Source organism: Macrobrachium rosenbergii, chromosome 19 (assembly GCF_040412425.1).
Source record: "Macrobrachium rosenbergii isolate ZJJX-2024 chromosome 19, ASM4041242v1, whole genome shotgun sequence".
NCBI lineage: Eukaryota > Metazoa > Arthropoda > Malacostraca > Decapoda > Palaemonidae > Macrobrachium > Macrobrachium rosenbergii.
This window is the reverse complement of record NC_089759.1, coordinates 21,204,831-21,231,061: the sequence shown is the minus strand read 5'-3', so window position 1 is coordinate 21,231,061 and position 26,231 is coordinate 21,204,831. Positions and strand designations below refer to the sequence as shown.

Sequence of the window (26,231 nt, the reverse complement as noted above, 5' to 3'; positions counted from 1 at the left end):
ATAGGATACACCCTAATTTAATCTTGCGTAACTTGAGTCGAAGTGTATGACTGATAGTAAAGCGTTTGCTGTGAAAGAAATGCAGTTTTTTTCTAATAACGCTAATTACTTTATACAAATGCTTACTTGTGTTCTTGAGGTGGCTTTACTTTGAAAGTGATAGAAGCATCCAGCAAAGTCATATAACCATACATTAGATAATTATAAGTAATGGCTCTGTAATGGCAGGCAGCATCCTATGTAAGAACTTTGTGTTTCTTCACATTTATGGAAGGGTTTCATAATGGGAGGAGGTTTGTTGTGCGGGCATTTTTTGTTAAACTTGATTCGAATTTCAAACAAAAATATTCACCATCGCTGGTGAAAAAGCATTTTACAGTTGAACGTCTTTAATATATGATTACTAGCTTGTATACTTGTAGATGTCTGTTATCAAGGTATATGATAGCCAGTCATACATGTGCAACATCATACCTTTTTCTAGAACGAATTAATGTCCAGAGTCTGCACATGGAAAAGGATGGATAATTAAGAAAGCTGTAGCTATGGAAACAAAATATTTATTCAAATTCATGTAGCATTATTCACAAATCCCTAGTAAGGCTTAACAATTAAAAAAATAACAAAAATATTCCACTTATAGGTAATATCACTGTTTGACCGTCTTTTTGTTCGTATATCAGCGTGTATGTTTGCAAGATATCACAGAAAGCTATTCTTGGATATCAACTGAATGTTATGAAATCACTGGATGAGGGCCAATATAAAATTTAGTTTAGGTTTCGAGATGAATCCGAAAAACGAGTGAAAAATGTTCCTGGTGTTGGTGGAGGTACGAACTCTGAGATCTTCATAGTTTTGTTATTCATCTTGTTTATTTTTGTTGTATCTCAAATAATCTTGAAGGTATTCTTGAAGTCATGATTGTGATTAGTATAGAGCAAATGCAAAATACTGGCCTCAAAAATGAGCAAAATGATTGACTTAGTTCTTCTATTTTCCATAGCCTCCAGGCCTGACTCCACCCTGGACAGCTCCTACTCCTCCTAAACCACCAGGAACTCCTCCAACTCCGCCTACACCACCAGGAACTCCTCCAACTCCTCCAACACCACCAGGAACTCCTCCAACTACTCCTACACCACCATGAACTCCTCCTACTCCTCCAACACCACCATGAACTCCCCCTACTCCTCCTACACCACCAGGAAATCCTCCTACTCCACCAGGAACTCCACCTACTCCTCCTACACCACCAAGCACTGGTCTCACACCTCCAACTGGACGCACTCCGCTGTAATGAAATGAGTTTTATTAGCAGGTCTGCTGTTGTTAAGCATAAATTTCAACTTAATTTTTCCATACTTCATAAATTTCACGGAAAACATGAAAAAGAATCAAGGAAATGTTGCCAGTCTTACCCAACTCCTCCACCGTAGCCAGGCCTGCCTGGTTCAGGTGTGGCGGCAACGCTGCACACTAGACCGATGGCGACGAACTGAAGGAAATGACAATCATTTCAAGGTTGAATGAAAGAAACAGAATTTTTTTGTAAGTTAAAAATGCAAGACTAAAAGTTATGGGTTTTATGTTGAGCACACCGACATGCTCAACTATCGGATGTCCAAATTTTTTATTGATTTATGCATTCAGATTCCTGACAGGTTTAGAGGTAGGCACCTTGAATACATTTTATGGGATAATCTATTTTGATCAATCAGCATAATAAATGATTTAAAATGGTGTTCTAATAAAGCCAGACAATTTAAATAACGAATGAACTATGCCTAGAAATCTTCCATATTGAAAATGTACGAGATACAAGAATATATAAAAAATTAAACAATTTAGAGCCTTACCAGAACGGAGGCACGCATTGTGATGTTATAACTGAAGTGAGCAACTTCTTGTTATGTCTTTCAACTTCTTTAGCTCTTATATACACCATCGACCGCAAGCATCTCTTGTTCTGGCTTGGTCTAGACCCTTTTCGATGACGTCACTCACCTCCCCAGAACAGGTTTCTCGGCGTAATTGCTTCGAGGAACCGCGCGTTCTGAATGTAGTTGTTTTAGAGTTTAGATGATCTCAGATACGCAGAGAAATTTAAACGATGAAATAAATGTAAAGTATGAACGTTTTACGAAAAATGGACAAACTTATCGCTTGAAACTTGTCATTAGCTTAAGCCAGCTGGTACGGGTCCCAGCTCTCGGAGCAACCCGTCAAGCTTAGCTCTCTCTCTCTCTCTCTCTCTCTCTCTCTCTCTCTCTCTCTCTCTCTCTCTCTCTCTCTCTCTCTCACCTTTAAAGTTTTCCTACAGTCCTACTCAACTCTTGCTTCACTCAGGCTATCGACTTCACAGAACTAGGTTAAAATATCCGCTTGTGAAATCTTGCCCGTTTTGAGGTATATAATCTCTTTTTTTTTATATCTAAGCAAATATCTATACATTTATATGCATTTTTATTATCATTATGTTTTTGAAGAAAGCTTTTTTGTATATCTATGAAAATATCTGTACAATTATTATTATTATTATTATTATTATTATTATTATTATTATTATTATTATTATTATTATCCAGTCTTGAGCAATACTGCTTGCTCAAGACTGAATAATAATAATAATAATAATAATAATAATAATAATAATATTTGTGTATATAATCGTATAGATATTTGCAGAGATAAACACACACACACACATATATATATATATATATATATATATATATATATATATATATATATATATATATATATATATATATATATATATATATGTGGGTGTGTGTTTGTTTATATCATTCTGCAGCCTATGACCTTTAATATTTTCAACAGTACACTGTCCGCCTGACTTTTTGAGTTCTGATGCACCGAGGTTAGATTTCCGTTTAACCACAGGTTAATTTTTTCCTATAATGTTTTAGATTGAAAATCACAGAAGTTCTCCCAAAAACCTTTATGGATTTTCTCCTAGAGCAAGTATCCATAAAAATGAGGGCAGTCTTAAGTGAATATTTTCTGTAACTGTACATTTATTATCATTTCTCTTATTATTTCTCAGTGACCGTGGCATGAAGGAGTTTGGTTCTTTATAAATTATATCTTGGAAAGTTACATAAAAGCACATTCAAATAAATGACGTTCTGCCGTTACAACGTTTTTCAAAATGATTTTTTCGTTACTTAGCCTCTCACGAATGACAAATTTCTACGACCACAAAGCACCGTTCGTAAAAAGTAACTCGGTCTCATTTTCTTAAGAAGGCAAACCGGTTCCTTTCCTTTAAAAAAGCGAGTATTTTATGACCAGGATAAATGTTGAACACAAAGGAGCTGGTTTCAGCCAGTTTTAAGATATAGGCAACTACCAGGGTTGCAGAGTCTGTTCGAGATCCCAAACTGAATGCTTAATCAACCACAACTGAGTCTCTCGCTGTGGTATTTGCAATATGTTGCAGTTCTGTTATCCTTCGTCAGTATACCCAAAGCACTTTGGTATACCCAGTCATAAAACAACATTAGACAAAAGGTGGCAAAATTCATAAGTTACGGAATGATAAAATAACCGAAAAACATTTGGTATAAAAAATGAAACTGATAGACTGGAATGTCATCTGCACAATAGATGAGCTAAAATGAAAAGAGCTGGTCTAAAGATGTATAGCGTATAAATCCTGATATACTCTTAAATCTCACACGTAATATGATGTGGAATTTCAACCTGAAATACGGCTTACAAGGAAGAGCGAAATGAATATTTATGTGCAGATGTCGAGCGGATCTACCATTTTGAAAGTTTTTGGAAGTATTTCATTAGCCACATTATCCCAGTCTGAATTGTTGCAGTGTCAAACTGTTTCCAGTTCCAGTATTCTTTAGTTCGGTAGGAATTTGCCTGAAGCCCTGTTTTTGTTGCTTATAGTAGTTTCCCAACGACATCTTTACGGAGAAGAGTGTGTTGGTCAGATCGTCATAAATGCCATGTGAGGATTGAAGGTTCTTGTAATCGTTACCAAACCAAACCAGATTTATCAGGCATGATAACAGTTACATAGGACATTTAGCTCTAGATTCCATGAAAATCGCATATTACACAGACTGGCGTCCTCATCATTGTGCCTCTTTACCAAAAACCAAATACAGTTTAATTCCCCGTACTATATATATTTATATATATATATATATATATATATATATATATATATATATATATATATCAAATGTGGACGAACAATGACATGCTAGTATAGCTTTAATGACCAGTGCTGGAAGAGGTAGCTTTCTTGGAACAAAACAAATGATATAGACACTGGGTTAAAATGGGTGAATGTTGAAACAGGGCGACTGAGTAAAAAGTAATTCTGCACATTCAAAATGCAGATGCACAGTGTGAAGGACAAAAAAAAAAAGTAAAAATGACAATGTCATTGCTGTGTTTATGGAAATGATATCTAACAAACTAGAAGTATAACTTCGTGAATAGTCCCTAAAATGATAGAGTTGAAAGTTCTTGTTGTGAGTCTGGTACGAAAACTAGTTTAATCAAATCGCAGAGTTGAATTTCTTAGCTTTCCGAGATGGCCGGAATGGTCAAGCCTCGCAAAAACTATCAGCAGATAGGCCGCAAATAATGAAAATTGACAGTTTCATTACGTGACTTCTGTCGAATATGCATTTTGATGTTGATGTCAATGCGGCTTTTAAAACAATTTTTTTCTGTTTCCTATGCAGAGGGAAACTAGGTCACGAGGGGGTGATAAATAAGTGCCATTATGTTAAACGATAATGTCACACGTGAATTTCTTTCTTCTTATGTTAAGACTACCACAACATTACCGAATTCAAACCACTTTTAATTGCGTCACCCCACAATTCCTGCCATTTATTCAGTATAAAGGACTTCGGGAATTCTATCTGACAAGTCTCTGCCGGCAAAAAGGAAAAATGCGAAAATTAAAATAACACTAATTAAAAAAATTAAAACCCTATTATTTCAAAATGCACCAAAAGTATAAAAAAAACTCTCTGCGGTCCACAATATTAATGGTTACTTACGCCTAAACATGGAAGCGTGGGGATCGTACTTGCCTAACCCATACAATTCTATTCAGACACATTTAAATTGAGAAGTTTCCGAAAGCAAGATTTCACGGCAAGGATACGTGGGTTAAATCTCGCTGTGTACCTAGTGATGATGTAAGTTGGTTAAGATCTCGAGAGGTCTGTGAAAGCAATGGAGGCGGTAAATGATTGTTAACAAAGACTTGCATGTCATTTGGTTCCATACCTCCTAAGCTTCCTCAAGAACCACTAAGAGTAGGCTGTACACGGCATTGTTAGAAATTACTTAACAATTCGCATGACTGACGTGAAATTTTGCATCCATAAAGCTTTCTTTATCTATGTCTGTATATACACATTGCATCATTAATACAATACAATGCAGTACAACACATGTCTGTATAGAATTGTACGCAAGTCAGGGTAAGCGACCGACGATTTTGCGTTTAGGCATAAGAAAGCACAAATTGACAGGACGTGAAAAAGAGGTAAAAAATAACAGGGGTAAAAAATAACATGAGGTGAAAAACAGGGGTAAAAAATAACATGGGTAAAAAATAACAGTGGGTAAAAAATAAGTGCAAAAAATAACAGGGTGTAAAAAATAACAAGGGTCAAAAGTAACTGTGAGTGGTAAAAATTAAGAGGGGTAAAAAATGCGTAAAAAATAAAAGCTGTAAAAAATAACAAGAGGGTAAAAAATAAGAGGGTTAAAAATAACAGGGGGAGTAACAAAAAAAGAGGTAAAACTAACAGGGTAAAAAACAGGGGGAAAATAACAGGTGGTAAAAATAACAAGGGGTAAAAGATAATGGGGGTGAAAAAACGGGGGAAATAACACGATTAAAATAACACGGGGTAAAAAATAACAAGGATAAAAAAGGGGGTAAAAATAAGAGGGGTAAAAATTCACAAGGGGTAAAAAATAACAGGGGGTCAAAATTAACAAGGGGAAAAATAACAGGGGTAAAAAATAACAAGGGGTAAAAAATATTAAAAACGGACAGAGTAAACAATAACAGGGGTAAAATTTAAAAGGGAGTAAAAAATGATTGGGGGTGGGGTTGGGAAGTTAGCGAGGTAAAAAATAACAGGGTAAAATTAACGGGTGGTAAAAATAAAAAAGAGGGTAAAAATTGCAGGTGGTAAAAAATAATAGGGGTAAAAATGAATGGGGGTAAAATTGACAAAGGGTAAAAATTAACAGGGGGTAAAAAATAACAGGATGTAAAAATTAACAGGGGGCAAAAAATAACAGATAAAAAATAACAATGGGAAAAAATAATAGGGGGGTAGAAATTAAGAGAGAGTAAAAAATAATGTGGAAAAATTAACAAGGTTTAAAAAACAATGGGGTAAAAATTAACAAGAGGTAAAAAATAACAATGAGTAACAATTAACAGGTGGTAAAAATTAAACGAGGGTAAAAATTAAAAATTACCAGGGGTAAATAAATGATGGGGGTAAAAATGAACAGGGTTTATAAAATAAAAGGGGGTAAAAATTAACAGGGGGCAAAAAACAAGGGGTAAAAATAACAAGGGTAAAAAAGAACAGGTAAAATATAAAAAGAGTAAAAAATAGTTATAAATGATTTGTTTAACCAGACCTCTGAACTCTTTTAGGATTCTTCTTGGGCTGGGAGAGTAAAAAAAATCGGGGGAAAAATTACAGGGGGCGTAAATAGCAGGGGAAAAATAGCAGTAATAAAAAATAACAGGGGTAAAAAATAACAAGGGTTAAAAATAGCAGGGGGAAAATAATTGGGTAAAAAATAATACTGGTAAAAATAACAGAGGGTAAAAAATAACGGGGCAAAAAATAACAGAGGGTAAAAAGTAAAAGGGGTGAAAATAACGGGTAAAAAATAACAGGGTAAAAAATAAAAGATGGTAAAAAAATAGTTGGCAAAAAATAACGTTGTAAAAGATAACAGGATGCAAAAAATGACATGGGGTAAAAAATAATAGGGGGTTAAAAGTAACAGGGTTAAAAATAACAGGAGGTAAAAAATAACAAGGGTTGAAAAATAACATGGGGTAAAAATAGCCGGGGTAAAAAAACGGGATAAAAATAAAAGGGGATAAAAATAACAGGGGCTAAAAAATAACAGGGGTTAAAAAGGGGTTAAAAATAAAAGAGGTAAAAATGACTGTTGGTGAAAAATAACACTGGAAACAGTAACAGGCGGTAAAAATTAGTGGGGAAATATAATAAGGGTAAAAAATACAAGAGGGTAAAAACTAACAGGTGGTAAAAATAATAGGGGTAAAAAATAAAAGAGGGTAAAAACTAACAGGTGGTAAAAATAACAGGGGTAAAAAAATAATAGGTGGTAAAAAATAACAGTGATAAAAATAACAAGGGTGAAAAAATAACACGGGGTAAAAATAACAAGGGTAAAAATAACAGGGGTAAAAAAATAACAGGCATAACAAATAACAGGTGGTAAAAATAACAGGGGTACAAAACAACAGGGAGTAAAAAATACCACAGGGGAAAATAATAGGGGGTAAAAAATAACAGTGGTAAAATAACAGGGCTAAAAATTAACAGGGGTAAAAAACAGGGGTAAAAAATAACAGGGTGTAAAAAATAAAAGGGGAGAAAAATGACAAGGGTAAAAAATAACAGGGGGTAAAAAATAAAACAGGGTAAAAATAATAGGGGATAAAAATAACAGGGGCATAAATAACAGGGGTAAAAAATAAGTGGAAAAAATAACAGGGGTAAAAAATAAGCGATAAAAATAACGGGTAAAAATAACAGGGGATAAAAATAGTATGGGAAAAACAATAGGGGTAAAAAATAATACGGGTAACATGGGGCAAAAATTAACAGGAGTAAAAATAACAAGGGATAAAAAATAACAGGGGGTAAAAAGTAAAAGGGGTAAAAATAACAGGGGTAAAAAATAACAGGGGTTAAAAAATAACTGAGGGTAAAAGTAATAGGAAGCAAAAAATAACAGGGTAAAAAGACAGGGGTAAATAATAATGGGGGTAAAAAATAACAGGGGTAAAAAAATGACGGGGTAAAAAATAACCGGGGTAAAAAATAACAGGGGGTAAATAATAACAGGGGGTAAAAAATTACATGGGGTAATAAAAAATAACAGGAGGTAAAAATAACAAGGCTAAAAATAACAGGGAGTAAAAAATAACAGGGGTAAAAAACAACAGAGGTTAAAAAATAATAGGGGTAAAAAATAAGAGAGGGTAATAAACAAAATGGGGTAAAAAATAGCACGGGATAAAAAATAACAGCGCGTAAAAAATAACAGGTAAAAAATAGCATCGGGTAAAAATAACTGGGGGTAAAATGCAACAGGGTGGTAAAAATTAACAGGGGGTAAAAAATAATAGTGGGTAAACATAAGGGGGAGGTAAAAATAACAGGGGTTAAAGATAACATGGGTAACAAATAACAGGGGTAAAAATAACAGGGAGTAAAAATAACAAGGTAAAAAATAACAGGGTAAAAATAACAGGTTTAAAAAATTATGGTTTAGAAAATAAAACCGGGTAAAAAATAACAAGGGTAAAAAATAATAGGGGGTAAAAAATAACAGGGTGTAAAAAATAATAGGGGGTAAAAATAACAGGTTAAAAATAACTGGGGTAAAAAATAACAGGGTAAAAAATAACACGGGTAAAAAGGAATAAAAATAACAGGGGGTAAAAATAACAAGGGTAAACAATAACAGTGGGGAAAAAATTACAGGGCTAACAATTAACAGGGGTGATAAAATAGCAGGGGTGATAAAATAGCAGGGGGTAAAAAATAAAAGTTGGTGAAAAATAACAGGGGTAAAAATAACGGTGGGTAAAATAATAGCAGGGGGTTAAAAAACAGGGGGCAAAAAAAAAAAAAGGCTGGTAAAACAAGAGTCAACATTCAAGGCGAGGCTCACCCTCAGCGTCTGATTTGGGCTGGTGAGTCGAATCTGCTCAGACCAGGAGCATTTGCAAGAGCCTTTCACAGTACCTGGTCGGTCACTCTAACCATCACTACAATAGAATGCAATCAGAGTCTGTGGGACGGTGCTTAATATTTCTAATGCTTCACTGGGTGATCCTTCGAGAGGGGTTAGAGTGACGTGCATGTTTCGTGGAAATTCAGTCAAAGGATTTTGCATAGTCCTGTTGCCTGACAGACGGTGTCAAAAAGCAACGAGGGTCGTCATTCGCCAAAAGCACTTTCATCCTTCATCATAGAAGCTCACATTTCCGGACAAGATTTGTCAGTTCAAGTGATTGATTATCCATATCAGGTGAGCTATTGGCAAATTTAGTTAAGTACTAGTAAAACCAGCTTCATTGACGCTAATGTCTTGCTAGTAATGGGTCGATCAGTTTATTATTAGCTATGATTATTCGAAAGATGAACCCTATTCACGTGGAATAGGTCTACATGGGCCATTGGCTTAAAAATTCAGCCTTCCGAAGATTATGGTGTCCATTTCAAAGAAATTACAGAAAACAAGAGATCAGCTATTAAAAAACAAAGAAAAATAAATCAAATGAATAAATAAACAGATAAAAATGCTAATGAATTATTATAAGTACAAGGAGAATTGTTTTAGGGTAGTATTATATGAAACCGGTTGAATCAATTTCCTTTACGGTCAACAAATAAGTCTTTTAAGACCCTCTTCCTCCAACGCGATTATTACTGACTGCATGAGAGGAAGTTCTGATTTCTTCTCGATTCAGATGCTTGGCTGCATTGCTGTGATGTGTCTGCTTCTTTTCTAAGGCTAAGACAGAGTCTGGCGATCCTTGAAACTCAATAAAATGGTTCGAGAAATTGGTACTATCCATAAATTAAGAATTGCACTTTCCGAGAGTATATACTCAAATTGTGGTGCTTCAAACAACGCGTTGTATCAAATGGCAAAATCATAGTAGATCCAGGTAAATAGGCTACATTTATTTTCTTGAACAGATTCGCAGCCTATAAAGCCTGACGCCAATAACATACATATTCAGGGAGGAAATAGGTGACAGAGTTAATAGAGAAATTATATTGTATTTAATCTATGTAGAAATTCATCAAGGTTTTGGCAGAACTGCTGACTTTGAATCTAAAGCGTTAGAAAAAACCATGAGAACTCACCGAGTCAGCCTAACATTAACTGTTAAAGTCATTGATGATCAATATATATATATATATATATATATATATATATATATATATATATATATATATATATGTGTGTGTGTGTGTGTGTGTGTGTGTAAAAGTCAGGAGAAAAAATATGGGACAATAACAATATAGCCCAGGATGGATAATAATAATAATAATAATAATAATAATAATAATAATAATAATGACGTGTAAATTAGATAAAATATCGTTATTTTCTACGATACATAAAAAAAGACTGAATTACCAGACTCCTAATAACGGCCAAGATTTCATACCGCCTGTGTATTCAACCAATGGTTCTGTGAAGTCGATAACCTGAGGGAAGTAAGAGTTCAGTAGGAAAACTCAAAAGGAGAGAGAGAGAGAGAGAGAGAGAGAGAGAGAGAGAGAGAGAGAGAAAAGAGAGAGAGAGAGAGAGAGAGAGAGAGAAGTGGGGCGGGGGGACGGGGGGAAGTAGCTCTGGGTTCAGTTTTATAAGTTGCTAAGGTCAACAGCCCTTGGAAGCTGGCTCAATATAATATTAATAATAAAAAGTTCCAAGTGTTATTTTAGTCTGTTTTGCGGAAGATGTTCATTTACATCATTTACATATCGATTAAATTAGTCTACCTGTCAATGGCATTCTATCAAGTTAATAAACTCGTTAATGCAACGACAAGAAGAAGGCGCGTGTCCTCAAAGCAGTTGAGCTAAGAAACTTGTTCTGGGAAAGTGAGTGACGTCACCGAAAAGGGTCTGGAAAAAGCAAGAGCTGCTTGCGGTTGATGGTGTATATAAGCGCCCAAGAAGCTGGAAAACACAACTAGAACTCATTCCAAGCACACTGAGGAAGTTCAAGGTTCTCACTTCAGTCCTAACGTCAACATGCGTGCCTCCGTTTTGGTAAGGATCTTTATCATTCCAAAAATTTTAATCTTTGCTAGAATTCGTATATCTTGTATATTTTAGAAATAAAAGGTTTCTAGTTTTAGTTTCCTTCGTTATCACATTGGATGTCTTTGTTGGTACATCATTTGTTATCGTCTGTTATGCTAATTAACAAAAGATTAAGTTTTCTTAGGTAAAACGCTTTCACCTTAACTTCAGTCAGGAATTTCTTTGTATAAACCAATGAACAATTCGGACATCTGCATAACTTTTAGTCTGGAATTTAACTTATAATTACTGTTTCTCTCTCGCTTAATCTTGAACCTAACTTGCAATTCTTTTCATTCCCTTCAGATCGCCGCCATCGCTCTGGTGTGCAGCGTTGCCGCCATTCCCGAACCAGGCAGGCCTGGCTATGGTGGTGGAGCTGGGTAAGAAACTGGCAACATTTTCTTTATCTAATCTTTGTAAATAACTCACTTTTATGTTTTCGGTGAAACTTATGTAGTATGGAAAATTTACTTAAAAATCTATGCATAACAATAGCAAAAATTGCTAATAAAAGTCATTTCATTTCAGCGGAGTGCGGCCAGTTGGAGGCGTGGGACCAGTTCTTGGTGGTGTAGGAGTTGGAGGAGTTCCCGGTGGTGTTGGAGGAGTAGGGGGAGTTCATGGTGGTGTTGGAGGAGTAGGTGGAGTTCCTGGTGGCGCAGTTGGAGTTGGGGGAGTTCATGGTGGAGTAGGAGTTCCACCTATCCCTAAGCCAGTACACACTGGTGCAATCGGCCATGGAAAATATGGCAAATAGACAACCTAAGTCAAGCATTTCGATCACTATACAGTCCAGAATTATGCATTTACTCCTTACTAGTAACTATCACGACTTCAGGAACTTTTTCAAGATTATTTTGACACAACCTGCATCCAAGCAAAACTATAAAGATCTCTGAGATTGCTCATCTCCAACGCCAGGAAACATATTCCGTTTGCATTGAGATTCATCTAGAAACCTAATTTAATCTTTCTTGGCCCTAAGACCATCCTTTCATAGTCTTCAATTGACATCCAAAAATAGTTTTTGTGATATCTTGTAAACAGACAGACAGGTCCACAAGTAAGAAGACAATCAAACAAACAGTGATGATATCTATATGTGTAATAATGTTTTTGTTACTGTGTTTCAATTGTTAAACCCTGTGAAGTATTTGTGAATATTGTAATGTGAATTTTACTGAATAAATCATTTGTTTCTGTGTCTTCTGTTTTTCTGTATTGTCCCTCTTACTCCACGTCCATCCTCCAGACATTAATGTGTTTTAGAAAAAGTTATGATGTTGCATATGGATAAGTGATTAGCACAATCTTTCTTAATAGGCACCCAAGTAAGAGCTAAAAATCAGTTACTACGCAAGTTAGGGTAAATAATGCCTTTAATCCCTGACGGGAATATTACGAACTTAAGTTGACTTAATATTCAGACTTTTGTGCAACAGAGAATGTCTGCAAATGAAATATCCTTCGGTTATGAAAAACTTACTAGAATTTAAAACAAACAAATTTGAGGAAGTGTTCTGATAGGAAGCTTCCTTCCGTTACCGTGCCATTGCCTATAATTAGCAGATATAGATGGTTCAGTCGATTTCAAAATAAGGAAAGAATACAGTGATTACAGTACAAGAGTGGACAGATTCCCAGGCTCTAAGTTGCCACAAGAGCAAACATTCATAACTTTCATGGTGAGGTGGAAGCAACGCATTCTCAAAGTAGATGTATCTGAGCAGTTTATCAGACTACAATAAAACCATTTGTTTGAGAAACAAACTTAGTGCACAGAGAAGCTTCGACACATACGTGCTATCTTCAGTGTGGTTACTGCAAAAGAGAAGAAAGGAAATCTGGACACCATTTACGAATTATACATTGATCCTCGAGCTTGGAGTTTTATTCTCATTGAATTACGATGCTGACCTATTGCTAGACATCTAGTCAGCGATCACTCTCAATGTTAATCACAGGTTTGAGATTATATAATGATCATCTTATTTTGATTTGAGTTGGTGAGTCGGATCTGTTAAGACTAGAATCATTCGAAAGGGCGTTTCTCAGCATCAGGACCAATTCATGCTGTTTGGTCGGTCATTCTAACCAACAATTCGACAGAATGAATAGAAATTAAGACGCAAACTCTGCGGGTTAGTGTTTAATTTTTCTGAATGCTTTGAAAGTTGATTCTTTGATCGGGGGTGACCTGACGTAAATTTTTCACGGAAATTTAATAGGGGTTTGTATAATCCTGTTGTAGTGTGTTTGTGATTTAAGCCTAGATTCCCAAACTACCACAACCGGTTCGTCCGTTAGGCAATTACAGAGTCCAACTACAGAGTTAAGGTGAAATCTAGATCCCACCTGTAAGATGCACCATCACTCTCAATACATGCTACCTATCAATGTTCTGTTCTCTCCATGAAAATGTACCAATTAATTATTCACGAATTGTTCAACAGGTCCCGCGTTTACAGACTCACTAACGGATGCAGCCCAACTCAACTGGAAGTTTACAAAAATGCATTACGGCAACGTCCTCACACATTACACAATTATGCTGAAGCCTTTAGATGAGAAAGCATCTATTACAGGTACTTGAAACATGCAAGATGAAATAATTCAAAATATTACAATAACAAGTTAAAATTAATGAAATAACATTTCCTAGCATACAGGGACGTGGGTTTTCCACTTCAATGTAGACCTACAGACGGTGTCAAAGAGCTAATGATCGAAAGATATTGCCACGACGGTCGTCATTCATCAAAAAATATTATCACCCTTCATGAAAAATGCTCACAGTTTAGGACTAGATCTATAAACAGTACTTCATTGTCCATCTCAGGTGAACTATGAGCAACTTGGTCAAGTAATAGTAAAACTAGTTTCAGTGACGCTAACGTCATGCCAGTAATGCATTTCTTCCATGGCTCGAGGAGTAACATGCAACGGGCAATTTATATTCTTTACAGTGTACCAAATAGTCCTTTAGGGATCTCTGCCTCTGATATAACTGATACCGAAGATGCTTACATTTCAGGACTAGGTCTATCATCTCAAGTACTTGACTATCCAAACTAAGTGAGCTACTGGCAATTTGGTTAGGTTACGGTAAAAGCAGTTTCACTGACTCAAACGTCACACTAGTAATGTATCTCTTTCACGGGTCGATCAGTTTATCATTATCTTACTACTATTATGCACAAGAAGAACCCTATTCACATGGAACACGCCTACAGGGGCCACAGGCTTAAAATTCAAGCTTCCAAAGAATATGGTGTTCATTAGAAGTAACAGAACATCGCAGAAAATACAGAAAGAAGAAATCAGTTACTAGAAAGCAAAGATAGATGAGCAAATTAATAAATGAATACGTCAAAATGCTATCGAATTAATAAAAGTACGAGGAAAATTGTTTTAGGGTAGTAACGTATTAAACAGGCTGCATGTAACGCTCAATCGATTTCCTTTTCGATTAACAAATTAGTCCGTGAAGATCCTTTTCCTCTGGAACGAATGATACTTACCTGACGAGAGGATACTCTGATTTCCTCCCGATTTTGATGCTTGGCTGCATTCGCTATGGTGAAGTGTCTACGTCATTCCTACTGCTAAGATAAAGTCAGACGATTCCTGAAACTCAATAAATTCGTTCCAAAAACTGAGCACTATAATAAATCAACAATTACACTCTTCAAGAGTATATACTCAAATATGTTGCTCCAAACAACGCGTTGTATAAATGGCAAAATCAGCATTTATTTTCTTGAACAGATGCGTTGTCTATGAAGCCTCACACGCAGTCATGGAAAGAGTGAGAGACAAAGAGCTGAAAGGGATATTGTATTGCGTTTACTACAGAAGGAAATCCGTTAAGGGTTCGCCAGAACTGCAATGATTTTGAATCTAGAGTGTTATAAAAAAAAATTTCGCTCCTGTGCCAATGGAAACCTGACTCATGTACATTAGAACTCAACGAGTAAGGTTGATATTGTCGGCTGTCAATGGTATTGAAGGTCAAAGTCCTGATAACTGTACACACACACACACACACACACACACACACACACACACACACACACATATATATATATATATATATATATATATATATATATATATATATATATATATATATGTATATATATATATATATATATATATGTAATGTAATATATATGTGTGTGTATATATAAACATTCACACATATATATAGTATATACTGTATATATATATATATATATATATATATATATATATATATATATATATATATATATATATATATATATATATGTGTGTGTGTGTGTGTGTGTGTGTGTGTGTGTGTGTGTGTGTGTGTGTGTGAAATATAACATTATAATTTCCTCTGAGTATGATGATATACTTCTCATAACTTCACACTTTGGTTTCGCCATCATGGTCTCATTGTGTTTGAAACTTCATTAATCTGTTACGGAAGTCGTCGAAAATATAAAGAAGAGCATGAGAGGCGTCACTGAGCGTAGAGTAATAATAATAATAATAATAATAATAATAATAATAATAATAATAGATTATAAATTACATAATTAGCTCAACATATAAAAAGAACGAAGGACTATTAAACTCAAATCAGAGCAAGATTTCACAACGTCTGTATGAATAGCTTACGATTCTGTGAAATGAAGTATATAACATGATTGAAGCAAGAGTTGAGTAGGAAAAGTCAAAAGGAGAGCGAGAGAGAGAGAGAGAGAGAGAGAGAAGTGGGGCGGGGGGACGGGGGAAGTAGCTCTGGGTTCAGTTTTGTAAGTTGCTAAGGTCAACAGCCCTTGGAAGCTGGCTCAATATAATATTAATAACAAAAAGTTCCAAGTGTTATTTTAGTCTGTTTTGCGGAAGATGTTCATTTACATCATTTACTTATCGATTAAATTAGTCCACCTGTCAATGGCATTCTATCAAGTTAATAAACTCATTAGTGCAACGACAACAAGAAGGCGCGTGTCCTCAAAGCAGTTGAGCTAAGAAACTTGTTCTGGGAAAGTGAGTGACGTCATCGAAAAGGGTCTGGAAAAAGCAAGAGCTGCTTGCGGTTGATGGTGTATATAAGCGCCCAAGAAGCTGGAAGACACAACTAGAACTCATTCCAAGCACATTGAAGAAGTTCAAGGCTCTCCCTTCAGTCCTAACGTCAACATGCGTGCCTCCGTTTTGGTAAGGATCTTTATCATTCCAAAAATTTTAATCTTTGCTAGAATTCGTATATCTTGTATATTTTAGAAATAAAAGGTTTCTAGTTTTAGTTTCCTTCGTTATCACATTGATGTCTTTGTTGGTACATCATTTGTTATCGTCTGTTATGCTAATTAACAAAAGATTAAGTTTTCTTAGGTAAAACGCTTTCACCTTAACTTCAGTCAGGAATTTCTTTGTATAAACCAATGAACAATTCGGACATCTGCATAACTTTTAGTCTGGAATTTAACTTATAATTACTGTTTCTCTCTCGCTTAATCTTGAACCTAACTTGCAATTCTTTTCATTCCCTTCAGATCGCCGCCATCGCTCTGGTGTGCAGCGTTGCCGCCATTCCCGAACCAGGCAGGCCTGGCTATGGTGGTGGAGCTGGGTAAGAAACTGGCAACATTTTCTTTATCTAATCTTTGTAAATAACTCACTTTTATGTTTTCGGTGAAACTTATGTAGTATGGAAAATTTACTTAAAAATCTATGCATAGCAATAGCAAAAATTGCTAATAAAAGTCATTTCATTTCAGCGGAGTGCGGCCAGTTGGAGGCGTGGGACCAGTTCTTGGTGGTGTAGGAGTTGGAGGAGTTCCCGGTGGTGTTGGAGGAGTAGGGGAGTTCATGGTGGTGTTGGAGGAGTAGGTGGAGTTCCTGGTGGCGCAGTTGGAGTTGGGGGAGTTCATGGTGGAGTAGGAGTTCCACCTATCCCTAAGCCAGTACACACTGGTGCAATCGGCCATGGAAAATATGGCAAATAGACAACCTAAGTCAAGCATTTCGATCACTATACAGTCCAGAATTATGCATTTACTCCTTACTAGTAACTATCACGACTTCAGGAACTTTTTCAAGATTATTTTGACACAACCTGCATCCAAGCAAAACTATAAAGATCTCTGAGATTGCTCATCTCCAACGCCAGGAAACATATTCCGTTTGCATTGAGATTCATCTGAAACCTAATTTAATCTTTCTTGGCCCTAAGACCATCCTTTCATAGTCTTCAATTGACATCCAAAAATAGTTTTTGTGATATCTTGTAAACAGACAGACAGGTCCACAAGTAAGAAGACAATCAAACAAACAGTGATGATATCTATATGTGTAATAATGTTTTTGTTACTGTGTTTCAATTGTTAAACCCTGTGAAGTATTTGTGAATATTGTAATGTGAATTTTACTGAATAAATCATTTGTTTCTGTGTCTTCTGTTTTTCTGTATTGTCCCTCTTACTCCACGTCCATCCTCTAGACATTAATGTGTTTTAGAAAAAGTTATGATGTTGCATATGGATAAGTGATTAGCACAATCTTTCTTAATAGGCACCCAAGTAAGAGCTAAAAATCAGTTACTACGCAAGTTAGGGTAAATAATGCCTTTTAATCCCTGACGGGGAATATTACGAACTAAAGTTGACTTAATATTCAGACTTTTTGTGCAACAGAGAATGTCTGCAAATGAAATATCCTTCGGTTATGAAAAACTTACTAGAATTTAAAACAAACAAATTTGAGGAAGTGTTCTGATAGGAAGCTTCCTTCCGTTACCGTGCCATTGCCTATAATTAGCAGATATAGATGGTTCAGTCGATTTCAAAATAAGGAAAGAATACAGTAATTACAGTACAAGAGTGGACAGATTCCCAGGCTCTAAATTGCTACAAGAGCCAACATTCATAACATTCATGGTGAGGTGGAAGCAACGCATTCTCAATGTAGATGTATCTGAGCTGTTTATCAGACTACAATAAACCCATTTGTTTGAGAAACAAACGTAGTACACAGAGAAGTTTCGACACACATGTGCCATCTTCAGTGTGGTTACTGCGAAAGAGAAGAAAGGAAATCTGGGCACCATTTACGAATTATACATTGATCCTCGAACTTGGAGTTTTATTCTCATTGAATTACGATACTGACCTATTGTTAGACATCTAGTCAGGGATCACTCTCAATGTTAATCACAGGTCTGAGATTATATGATGATCATCTTATTCTGATTTGAGTTGGTGAGTCGGATCTGCTAAGACTAGAATCATTTGAAAGGGCGTTTCCCAGCATCAGGGCCAATTCATGCTATGTGGTCGGTCATTCTAACCAACACTTCGATAGAATGAATCGGAATTAAGACGCAAACTCTGCGGGTTAGAGTTTAATTTTTCTGAATGCTTTGAAAGTTGATTCTTTGGTCAGGGGTGACCTGACATAAATTTTTCACTGAAATTTAATAGGGGCTTGTATAATCCTGTTGCAGTGTGTTTGTGATTTAAGCCTAGATTCCCAAACCACCACAACCGGTTCGTCCGTTAGGTGTAATTTAAGCCTAGATTACCATACTACCACAACCGGTTCGTCCGTTAGGCAGTTACAAGGAGTCCAACTACAGAGTTAAGGTGAAATCTAGGTCCTACCTGTAAGATGCACCATCACTCTCAATACATGCTACCTATCAATGTTCTGTTCTCTCCATGAAAATGTACCAATTAATTATTCACGAATTGTTCAATAGGTCCCGCGTTTCCAGACTCACTAACAGATGCAGCCCACCTCAGCTGGAAGTTTACAAAAATGCATTACTGCAACGTCCTCACACATTACACAATTATGTTAAAGGCTTTAGCTGAGAAAGCATCTATTACAGGTACTTGAAACATGCAAGGTGAAATAATTCAAAATATTACAATAACAAGTTAAAATTAATGAAATAACATTTCCTAGCATACAAGGACATGGGTTTTCCACTTCAATGTAGACCTACAGACGGTGTCTAAGAGCTAATGATCGAAAGTTATTGCCACGGCGGTCGTCATTCACCAAAAAATATTATCACCCTTCATGAAAAATGCTCACACTTCCGGACTAGATCTATAAACTTAGGTACTTCATTGTTCATCTCAGGTGAACTGTGAGCAACTTGGTCAAGTAATAGTAAAACTAGTTTCAGTGACGCTAACGTCATGCCAGTAATGCATTTCTTCCATGGCTCGAGGAGTTACATGCAACGGGCAATTTATATTCTTTACAGTTTACCAAATAGTCCTCTAGGGATCTCTGCCTCTGATATAATTGATACCGAAGATGCTTACATTTCAGGACTAGGTCTATTATCTCAAGTACTTGACTATCCAAACTAAGTGAGCTACTGGCAATTTGGTTAGGTTACGGTAAAAACAGTTTCACTGACTCAAACGTCACGCTAGTAATATATTTCTTTCACGGGTCGATCAGTTTATCATTATCTTACTACTATTATGTACGAGAAGAACCCTATTCACATGGAACACGCCTACATGGGCCACAGGCTTAAAATTCAAGCTTCCAAAGAATATGGAGTTCATTAGAAAGAAGTAACAGAACATCGCAGAAAATACAGAAAGAAGAAATCAGTTATTAGAAAACAAAGATAGAGCAAATTAATAAATGAATAGGTGAAAATGCTATCGAATTAATAAAAGTACGAGGAGAGCTGTTTTAGGGTAGTAACGTATTAAACAGGTTGCATGTGACGCTCAATCGATTTCCTTTTCGATTTACAAATCAGTCCGTGAAGAACCTCTTCCTCTGGAACGAATGATACTGACCGGACGAGAGGTTGCTCCGATTTCCTCCCGATTCAGATGCTTGGCTGCATTCGCTATGGTGAAGTGTTTACGTCATTCCTACTTCTAAGATAAAGTCTGGCAATTCCTGAAACACAATACATTCGTTCCAGGAACTGAGTACTATCCATAAATCAACAATTACACTATTCAAGAGTATATACTCAAATATGTTGCTCCAAACAACGCGTTGCATAAATGGCAAAATCAACATTTATCTTCTTGAACAGATGCGTTGTCTATGAAGCCTCACACCCAGTCATGGAAAGAGTGAGAGACAAAGAGCTGAAAGGGATATTGTATTGCATTTACTATAGGAGGAAATCCGTTAAGGGTTCGCCAGAACTGCAATGATTTTGAATCTAGAGTGTTATAGAAAAATTACGCTCCTGTGCCAATGGAAACCTGACCCATGTACATTAGAACTCAACGAGTAAGGTTGATATTGTCGGCTGTCAATGGTATTGAAGGTCAAAGTTCTGCATAACTGTACACACACACACACACACACACACACACACACACACACACACACATATATATATATATATATATATATATATATATATATATATATATATATATATATATATATATATATATATATATATGTGTGTGTGTGTGTGTGTGTGTGTGTGTGTGTGTGTGTGTGTGTAATGTAATATAATGTGTGTGTGTATATATATAAACATTCACACACACACACACACACACACACACACACATATATATATATATATGTGTGTGTGTGTGTGTGTGTGTGTGTGTGAAATATAATATTATAATTTCCTCTGAGTATGATGATATACTTCTCATAACTTCACACTTTGGTTTCGCCATCATGGCCTCATTGTGTTTGAAATTTCATTAATCTGTTACGGAAGTCGTCGAAAATATAAAGAACAGCATGAGAGGCGTGACTGAGCGTAGGGTAATAATAATAATAATAATAATAATAATAATAATAATAATAATAATAATAATAATAATAATAATAATAATAATAGATTATAAATTACATAATTAGCTCAACATATAAAAAGAACGAAGGACTATTAGACTCAAATCAGAGCAAGATTTCACAACGTCTGTATGAATAACTTACGATTCTGTGAAATGAAGTCGATAACATGAGTGAAGCAAGAGTTGAGTAGGAAAACTCAAAAGGAGAGAGAGAGAGAGAGAGAGAGAGAGAGAGAGAGAGAGAGAGAGAGAGAGAGAGAGAGAGAGAGAGATGAGGGGGGGGGGTGGGGGGAGGCAGCTCCGCTGAGTTGTACAGGTTACATAGAGCACCAGCCCGTGCCAACTGGCTCAATCTAATAATAAGTGGGAAGTACTACTTTTGTCCTGTTATCGGAAAATGTTCATTTGTTCGGTTTAATTTATCCTTTAATTTTGTGTGCTTGTCTCAGATGTTCTAAATATCTGAACAAATCCGGAAACATGACCACGAATACACGAATTTCCCCGAAGCGGTTATGCTAAGAAACTTGTTCTAGGAAAATGAGTGACGTCATCCAAAAGGGTCTGGATAAAGCAAGAGCTGCTTGCTGTTGATGGTGTATATAAGCGCCTAAGAAGCTGTAAGACTCAAATAGAATTCGTTCCAAGCACACTGAGGAAGTTCAAGGTTCTCACTTCAGTCCTAACGTCAACATGCGTGCCTCCGTTTTGGTAAGGATCTTTATCATTCCAAAACTTTCAATCTTTGCTAGAAATCGTATATCTTGTATATTTTAGAAATAGAAGGTTTTTAGTTTTAGTTTCTATCGTTATCAGACTGGACGTCTTTGCTAGCACATCATTTGTTATCATCTATTATGCTAATTAACAAAGATTATTTTTTATTAGATAAAAAACATTTATGTTAACTTCAGTTAGGAACTTGTTTGTATGAATTAAAGAAAAATTCAGACATTTGACTGGTGACCATATATTTAACTTTTAGTCTGGCACTTAACTTATAACTAATTTCTGTTTTTCTCACTTAACCCAGACCTTAAAATTATTTTCTTTTCCTTCAGATCGTCGCCCTCGCTCTGGTGTGCAGCGTTGCAGCCATGCCTGAACCAGGCAAGCCTGGCTATGGTGGTGGAGCTGGGTAAGTCTACAAACATTTTCGGTATTTACTCTAGTAACTGAGCCACTTGTGTTGTTTTCGGTGAAACTTATGAAGTATGGTAAAATCATTTAACAATATATGTTTAACAATTGCAAAAAATGCTAACAAGAATCATTTAATGGCGAAACTTCTGAAGTATGGAAAAATGATTTAACAATTTGTGCTGAACAACAGCAAAAAATGCTAATAAAAGTCATTTCATTACAGCGGAAAACGTCCAGTTGGAGGTGTGAAACCAGTTCTTGGTGGTGTTGGAGTAGGAGGAGTTCCTGGTGGTGTAGGAGGAGTAGGAGTTCCTGGTGGTGTAGGAGGAGTAGGAGTTCCTGGTGGCTTAGGAGGAGTTGGGGGAGTTCATGGTGGTGTTGGAGGAGTAGGAGGAGTTCCTGGTGGTGTAGGAAGTGTAGGAGGAGTTCCTGGTGGTGTAGGAGGAGTTGGGGGAGTTCATGGTGGTGTAGGAGGAGTTCCTGGTGGTGTAGGAGGTGTAGGAGGAGTTCCTGGTGGTGTAGGAGGAGTTGGGGGAGTTCATGGTGGTGTAGGAGTTGACCCTCTCCCCAAGCCAGTGCACACTGGTGCAATCGGCCATGGAAAATATGGCAAATAGACAATCTAATTCAAGCATTCCGATAATTATACAGTCCAGTAGATTGCATTTAATCTTTACTAGTTACTACCATGACCCCAAGATTTCCCTGAAGATTATTTTGACACACAACCAAACAAAACTATGAAGATCGCAGAGACTGCTTATCTCCATCATCATAAAACAATTTTCCTTAGCATTTGGAAACCTAACTTAATCTTTTTTGGCCCACAGCCCATCCTTTCACAATCTTCAATTGACATCCGACAATAGCTTTGTGATATCTGGGAAACAGACTCACAGGGCAACAAAAAAAAGAAAAGGAAAAAAAAAACAGATGTTAGTTAAAAGTGTAATGTTTTGGTTATTGTTTTTGAATGTTAAGTCCTACTTGGGAATAACGTGATATAAATTTTATTGAATAAATAATTTTTTCATAAATTTTGTGTTTTATTTGTATTGTCTCTTTTACTCCATGTCCATCCTCTAGACATTAAATGCACTAGAAAAAGTTATGATGTTACATATGAATGAGTGATTTGGGCATTCTTTGATAATATTCACTCTAATAAAAAACTAAGCTGATAATAATTTCCAAGGTAGGTTATTTTGAAAAATGCCTTTTAATCACTATGGTGATTGATTCACATATTACGAACTAAAGTTGACTTAAAATTCAGATAAAAGTTTTGTGTAACAAAGAATATCTGCAAATGAAATATCCTTCCGTTGTGAAACCCTTACATAAATTGGAAGAAACGTGTTCTGACAAGACGCTTCCTTCCATTACAGTGCCATTACTTACAGTAATTAGTCGATGTATATCCTCCAGGCACTTTCAAAATAAGGAAAGAATACGGTAATCATTACTGTACAACAGTGGACAGGTTCCCAGGCTCTAAGCAGTCACAAAGGTCGAGATTCATTGAGAGGTGAAAGAAACGCATTCTCAAAGTAGATGTATGTGAGTTGTATATTAGATTAAAAACCTTTGTTTGAGAAGAACGTTTAATACACGGAGAAGTTTCGATACACCTTTTATCTTCTTCAGTGGAGATAATACGAAAGAGGAGACGGGACTTCTGGGAACCATTTGTGAATTACACAATAAGCCTCGAATTCCTAATTTCATGATATCCATTGAAATACGATACTGAACTAATGCGAGATATCTAGTTATAGGTCACTCTCAGCGTTAATCACAGGTCTCAGACCACATGATGACTACCTTATCCTGTTGTGAGCGGGTGGGAGGGATCTTCTAGGACTAAAATCCTCAGCATTAGGACCAATTCATTCTATTTAATCAGTCACTCCAACCATCACTGCATCAGAATGAAATAGACTTAAGACGCAAACTCAGTGGGTCAGTAAGTAGTTTTTTTAAACTATTTAATGGTTGATCCTTTGATCAAGCTTAACCTGAAATGAATATTTCACGGAAATTCATTCGAAGGGTTTTTATAATCCTTTTGTACTGTGTTTGGGATTTAAGGCTAGATTCCCAGACTACCACAACCATTTGTTTGTGTGTGTGTGTGTGTGTGTGTGTGTGTGTGTGTGTGTGTGTGTGTGTGTGAGCGTGCGCATGTGTACTATCCTGCAGACTTTCACCTTCAATAACTTCGAAAGCTTACAATGTTATTCTGCCTCTGAGTTCTCATGTACATGAGCCAGATTTCCATTTCCAGGAGAATTTAATTTTTGATAATATTTTAGATTTAAAAGCAGCACATCTGCCCAAAAGTTGACGGATTTTCTCTTTGAACAAAGACAATACAATATCAGTTTTTATTTCTGTCTCCCACTCCCTCCCTGGATATGTATATTATTGGTGTCAGGCTTCATAGGCTGCCAATCTGTTCAAGAAAATATAGTCTGTTTGCTCGTGTCTACCATTGATTTTGCCATTTTATACAACTCGTTGTCTGTAGCACCATTATTTGTATACTCTACAAGAGTGTAATTTTTTATATATGGATGGTACTTTATTTGTCGTAGAAACGTAATGTTTTTTTAGGGGGTACCTTTGTAAGAGCAGCAAAATAATGAGCAGGTGGACAAGTACTGCTGGTTTATTGGGAAAGCAGGTCGCCTTATAAAGTGGTGTGCGGACGTCATACAAAGGCATACAATAGGATACAGGTGACCCGAGGTCAATTGTTCTCGATGTGACACAGGACAGGTAAATACAAATGATCTGAGTCCGCGAAGTTTGCGGTTATTTGTACGTGGGAGGGAATGTCCGCGTCCATACTCACTACTGCACTCTTACTTGGAGTGGGTTATACTCGCATCAATACGAGCGTGGGAGCGCGCAGTGTGGGTCCGCTAATGACGCTGGTGATCTGCCGACGAGAGTCGGCACGCCCGAACGCTTTGTTAGAGCGCCGTATTTAGGCCGTTAGGGGCGTGAGGTAGTTCATGACGCTAAGACTAGGTCGCCGTATGAGTCCGCTAATGACTTCGGGAACCACTCCGGAAGGTCACCACTGTTAGAGGTGCAAAATAATGAGCAGGTGGACAACAAGTACTGCTGGTTTATTGGGTTGTTGTTTCAGATTTGGCTGGCCTTGTGCCAGCACGGGCTCTTGCTCCTAGAGCAGCCCGTAAATTTTTTTATTGGGAAAGCCGGTCGCCTTATAAAGGCATACAATAGAATACAGGTGACCCGAAGTCAGTTGTTCTCGATGTGACACAGGACAGGTAAATACAAATGACATGAAAGTAAAATTACAAGAATTGACACAATAATGTTCTGACACATGTACAACGAAAACAGGCATAAATAAATCAGTAATAGATACGTATTTACACATAAAAATGTGGCTATTTAGCGTGACCTAAGCTTGTGGGAAAGGAACCGCAGAAAACGGGAGGTTCACCACAGAAAACCCGTTGAGCGGGGACTTTACACCTTTAACGCTCTATCCTGGACGTAAGAAGGAGAGAACACCTTTCCGGAGCTAACGCGGCCACGCATCTGAATCGAGAGGAAAACATCACATCCACTCATCCAGTCAGTATCATTCATACCAGAGGAAGAGGTTATTCAAGGAAAAATTGGTAGACTGTAAAGGAAACCGATTGCTCCTTACATACAACCGGTTTCATGCAACTGTTTGACCCGAGGAAGAGATGCCTTACCGGCATGACGTTAGCGTCATTGAAACTAGTTTTAAAATTGTTTGGCTAAATTGCTCATAGCTCACGTAAGATGGATAAAGAAGATTTTAAGTTGACAGACCTAGTCAGGAAATGTGGGCATTTTTCATGAAGGATGATAATATTTTTGGTGAATGACGACCGTCGTGATAATAACTTTCGATCATTAACTCTTTGACACCGTCTGCAAGTCTACAGTGAAGTGGAAATTCTATCTTATTGTATGCTAGGAAATGTTATTTCATTTACTTTAACCTGTTATTATAATATATTATATTATTTTTATCTAGCCAATTCTTATGCTCCTCCTTCATTGTAACTAATCCCATTTCTCTCTTACAGAAGGCGGTGACAGGGATCCTATGGTTGCCTCCAGATACTACAAAATCTGAAAAAGGGAC

General features: G+C 36.6%; 3 protein-coding genes and 1 long non-coding RNA gene across 4 annotated transcripts; 3 read left to right on the top strand and 1 right to left on the bottom strand.

The window, feature by feature from the left end:
* Positions 1-544: 544 nt before the first annotated feature.
* Positions 545-1,987, bottom strand: LOC136848468 (ctenidin-3-like). Its single transcript, XM_067120753.1, has 3 exons — positions 1,860-1,987; positions 1,422-1,498; positions 545-1,294 (listed from the first exon to the last, which is right to left on the bottom strand). Exons 1-3 carry the CDS (start codon positions 1,875-1,877, stop codon positions 994-996), a joined length of 396 nt encoding a protein of 131 aa, XP_066976854.1. The 5' UTR covers positions 1,878-1,987; the 3' UTR covers positions 545-993.
* Positions 1,988-11,008: 9,021 nt separating this feature from the next.
* Positions 11,009-12,342, top strand: LOC136848467 (ctenidin-3-like). Its single transcript, XM_067120752.1, has 3 exons — positions 11,009-11,102; positions 11,442-11,518; positions 11,667-12,342. The coding sequence occupies exons 1-3, from the start codon at positions 11,085-11,087 to the stop codon at positions 11,893-11,895; spliced, it is 324 nt and encodes a 107-aa protein (XP_066976853.1). The 5' UTR covers positions 11,009-11,084; the 3' UTR covers positions 11,896-12,342.
* A 3,870-nt stretch (positions 12,343-16,212) lies between these two features.
* Positions 16,213-17,568, top strand: LOC136848466 (uncharacterized). The gene is made up of 3 exons (XR_010856024.1): positions 16,213-16,331; positions 16,670-16,746; positions 16,895-17,568. It is a non-coding gene; the product is annotated as an uncharacterized lncRNA (long non-coding RNA).
* A 3,912-nt stretch (positions 17,569-21,480) lies between these two features.
* Positions 21,481-23,106, top strand: LOC136848712 (elastin-like). The gene is made up of 3 exons (XM_067121235.1): positions 21,481-21,637; positions 21,988-22,064; positions 22,293-23,106. Exons 1-3 carry the CDS (start codon positions 21,620-21,622, stop codon positions 22,684-22,686), a joined length of 489 nt encoding a protein of 162 aa, XP_066977336.1. The 5' UTR covers positions 21,481-21,619; the 3' UTR covers positions 22,687-23,106.
* Positions 23,107-26,231: the final 3,125 nt, after the last annotated feature.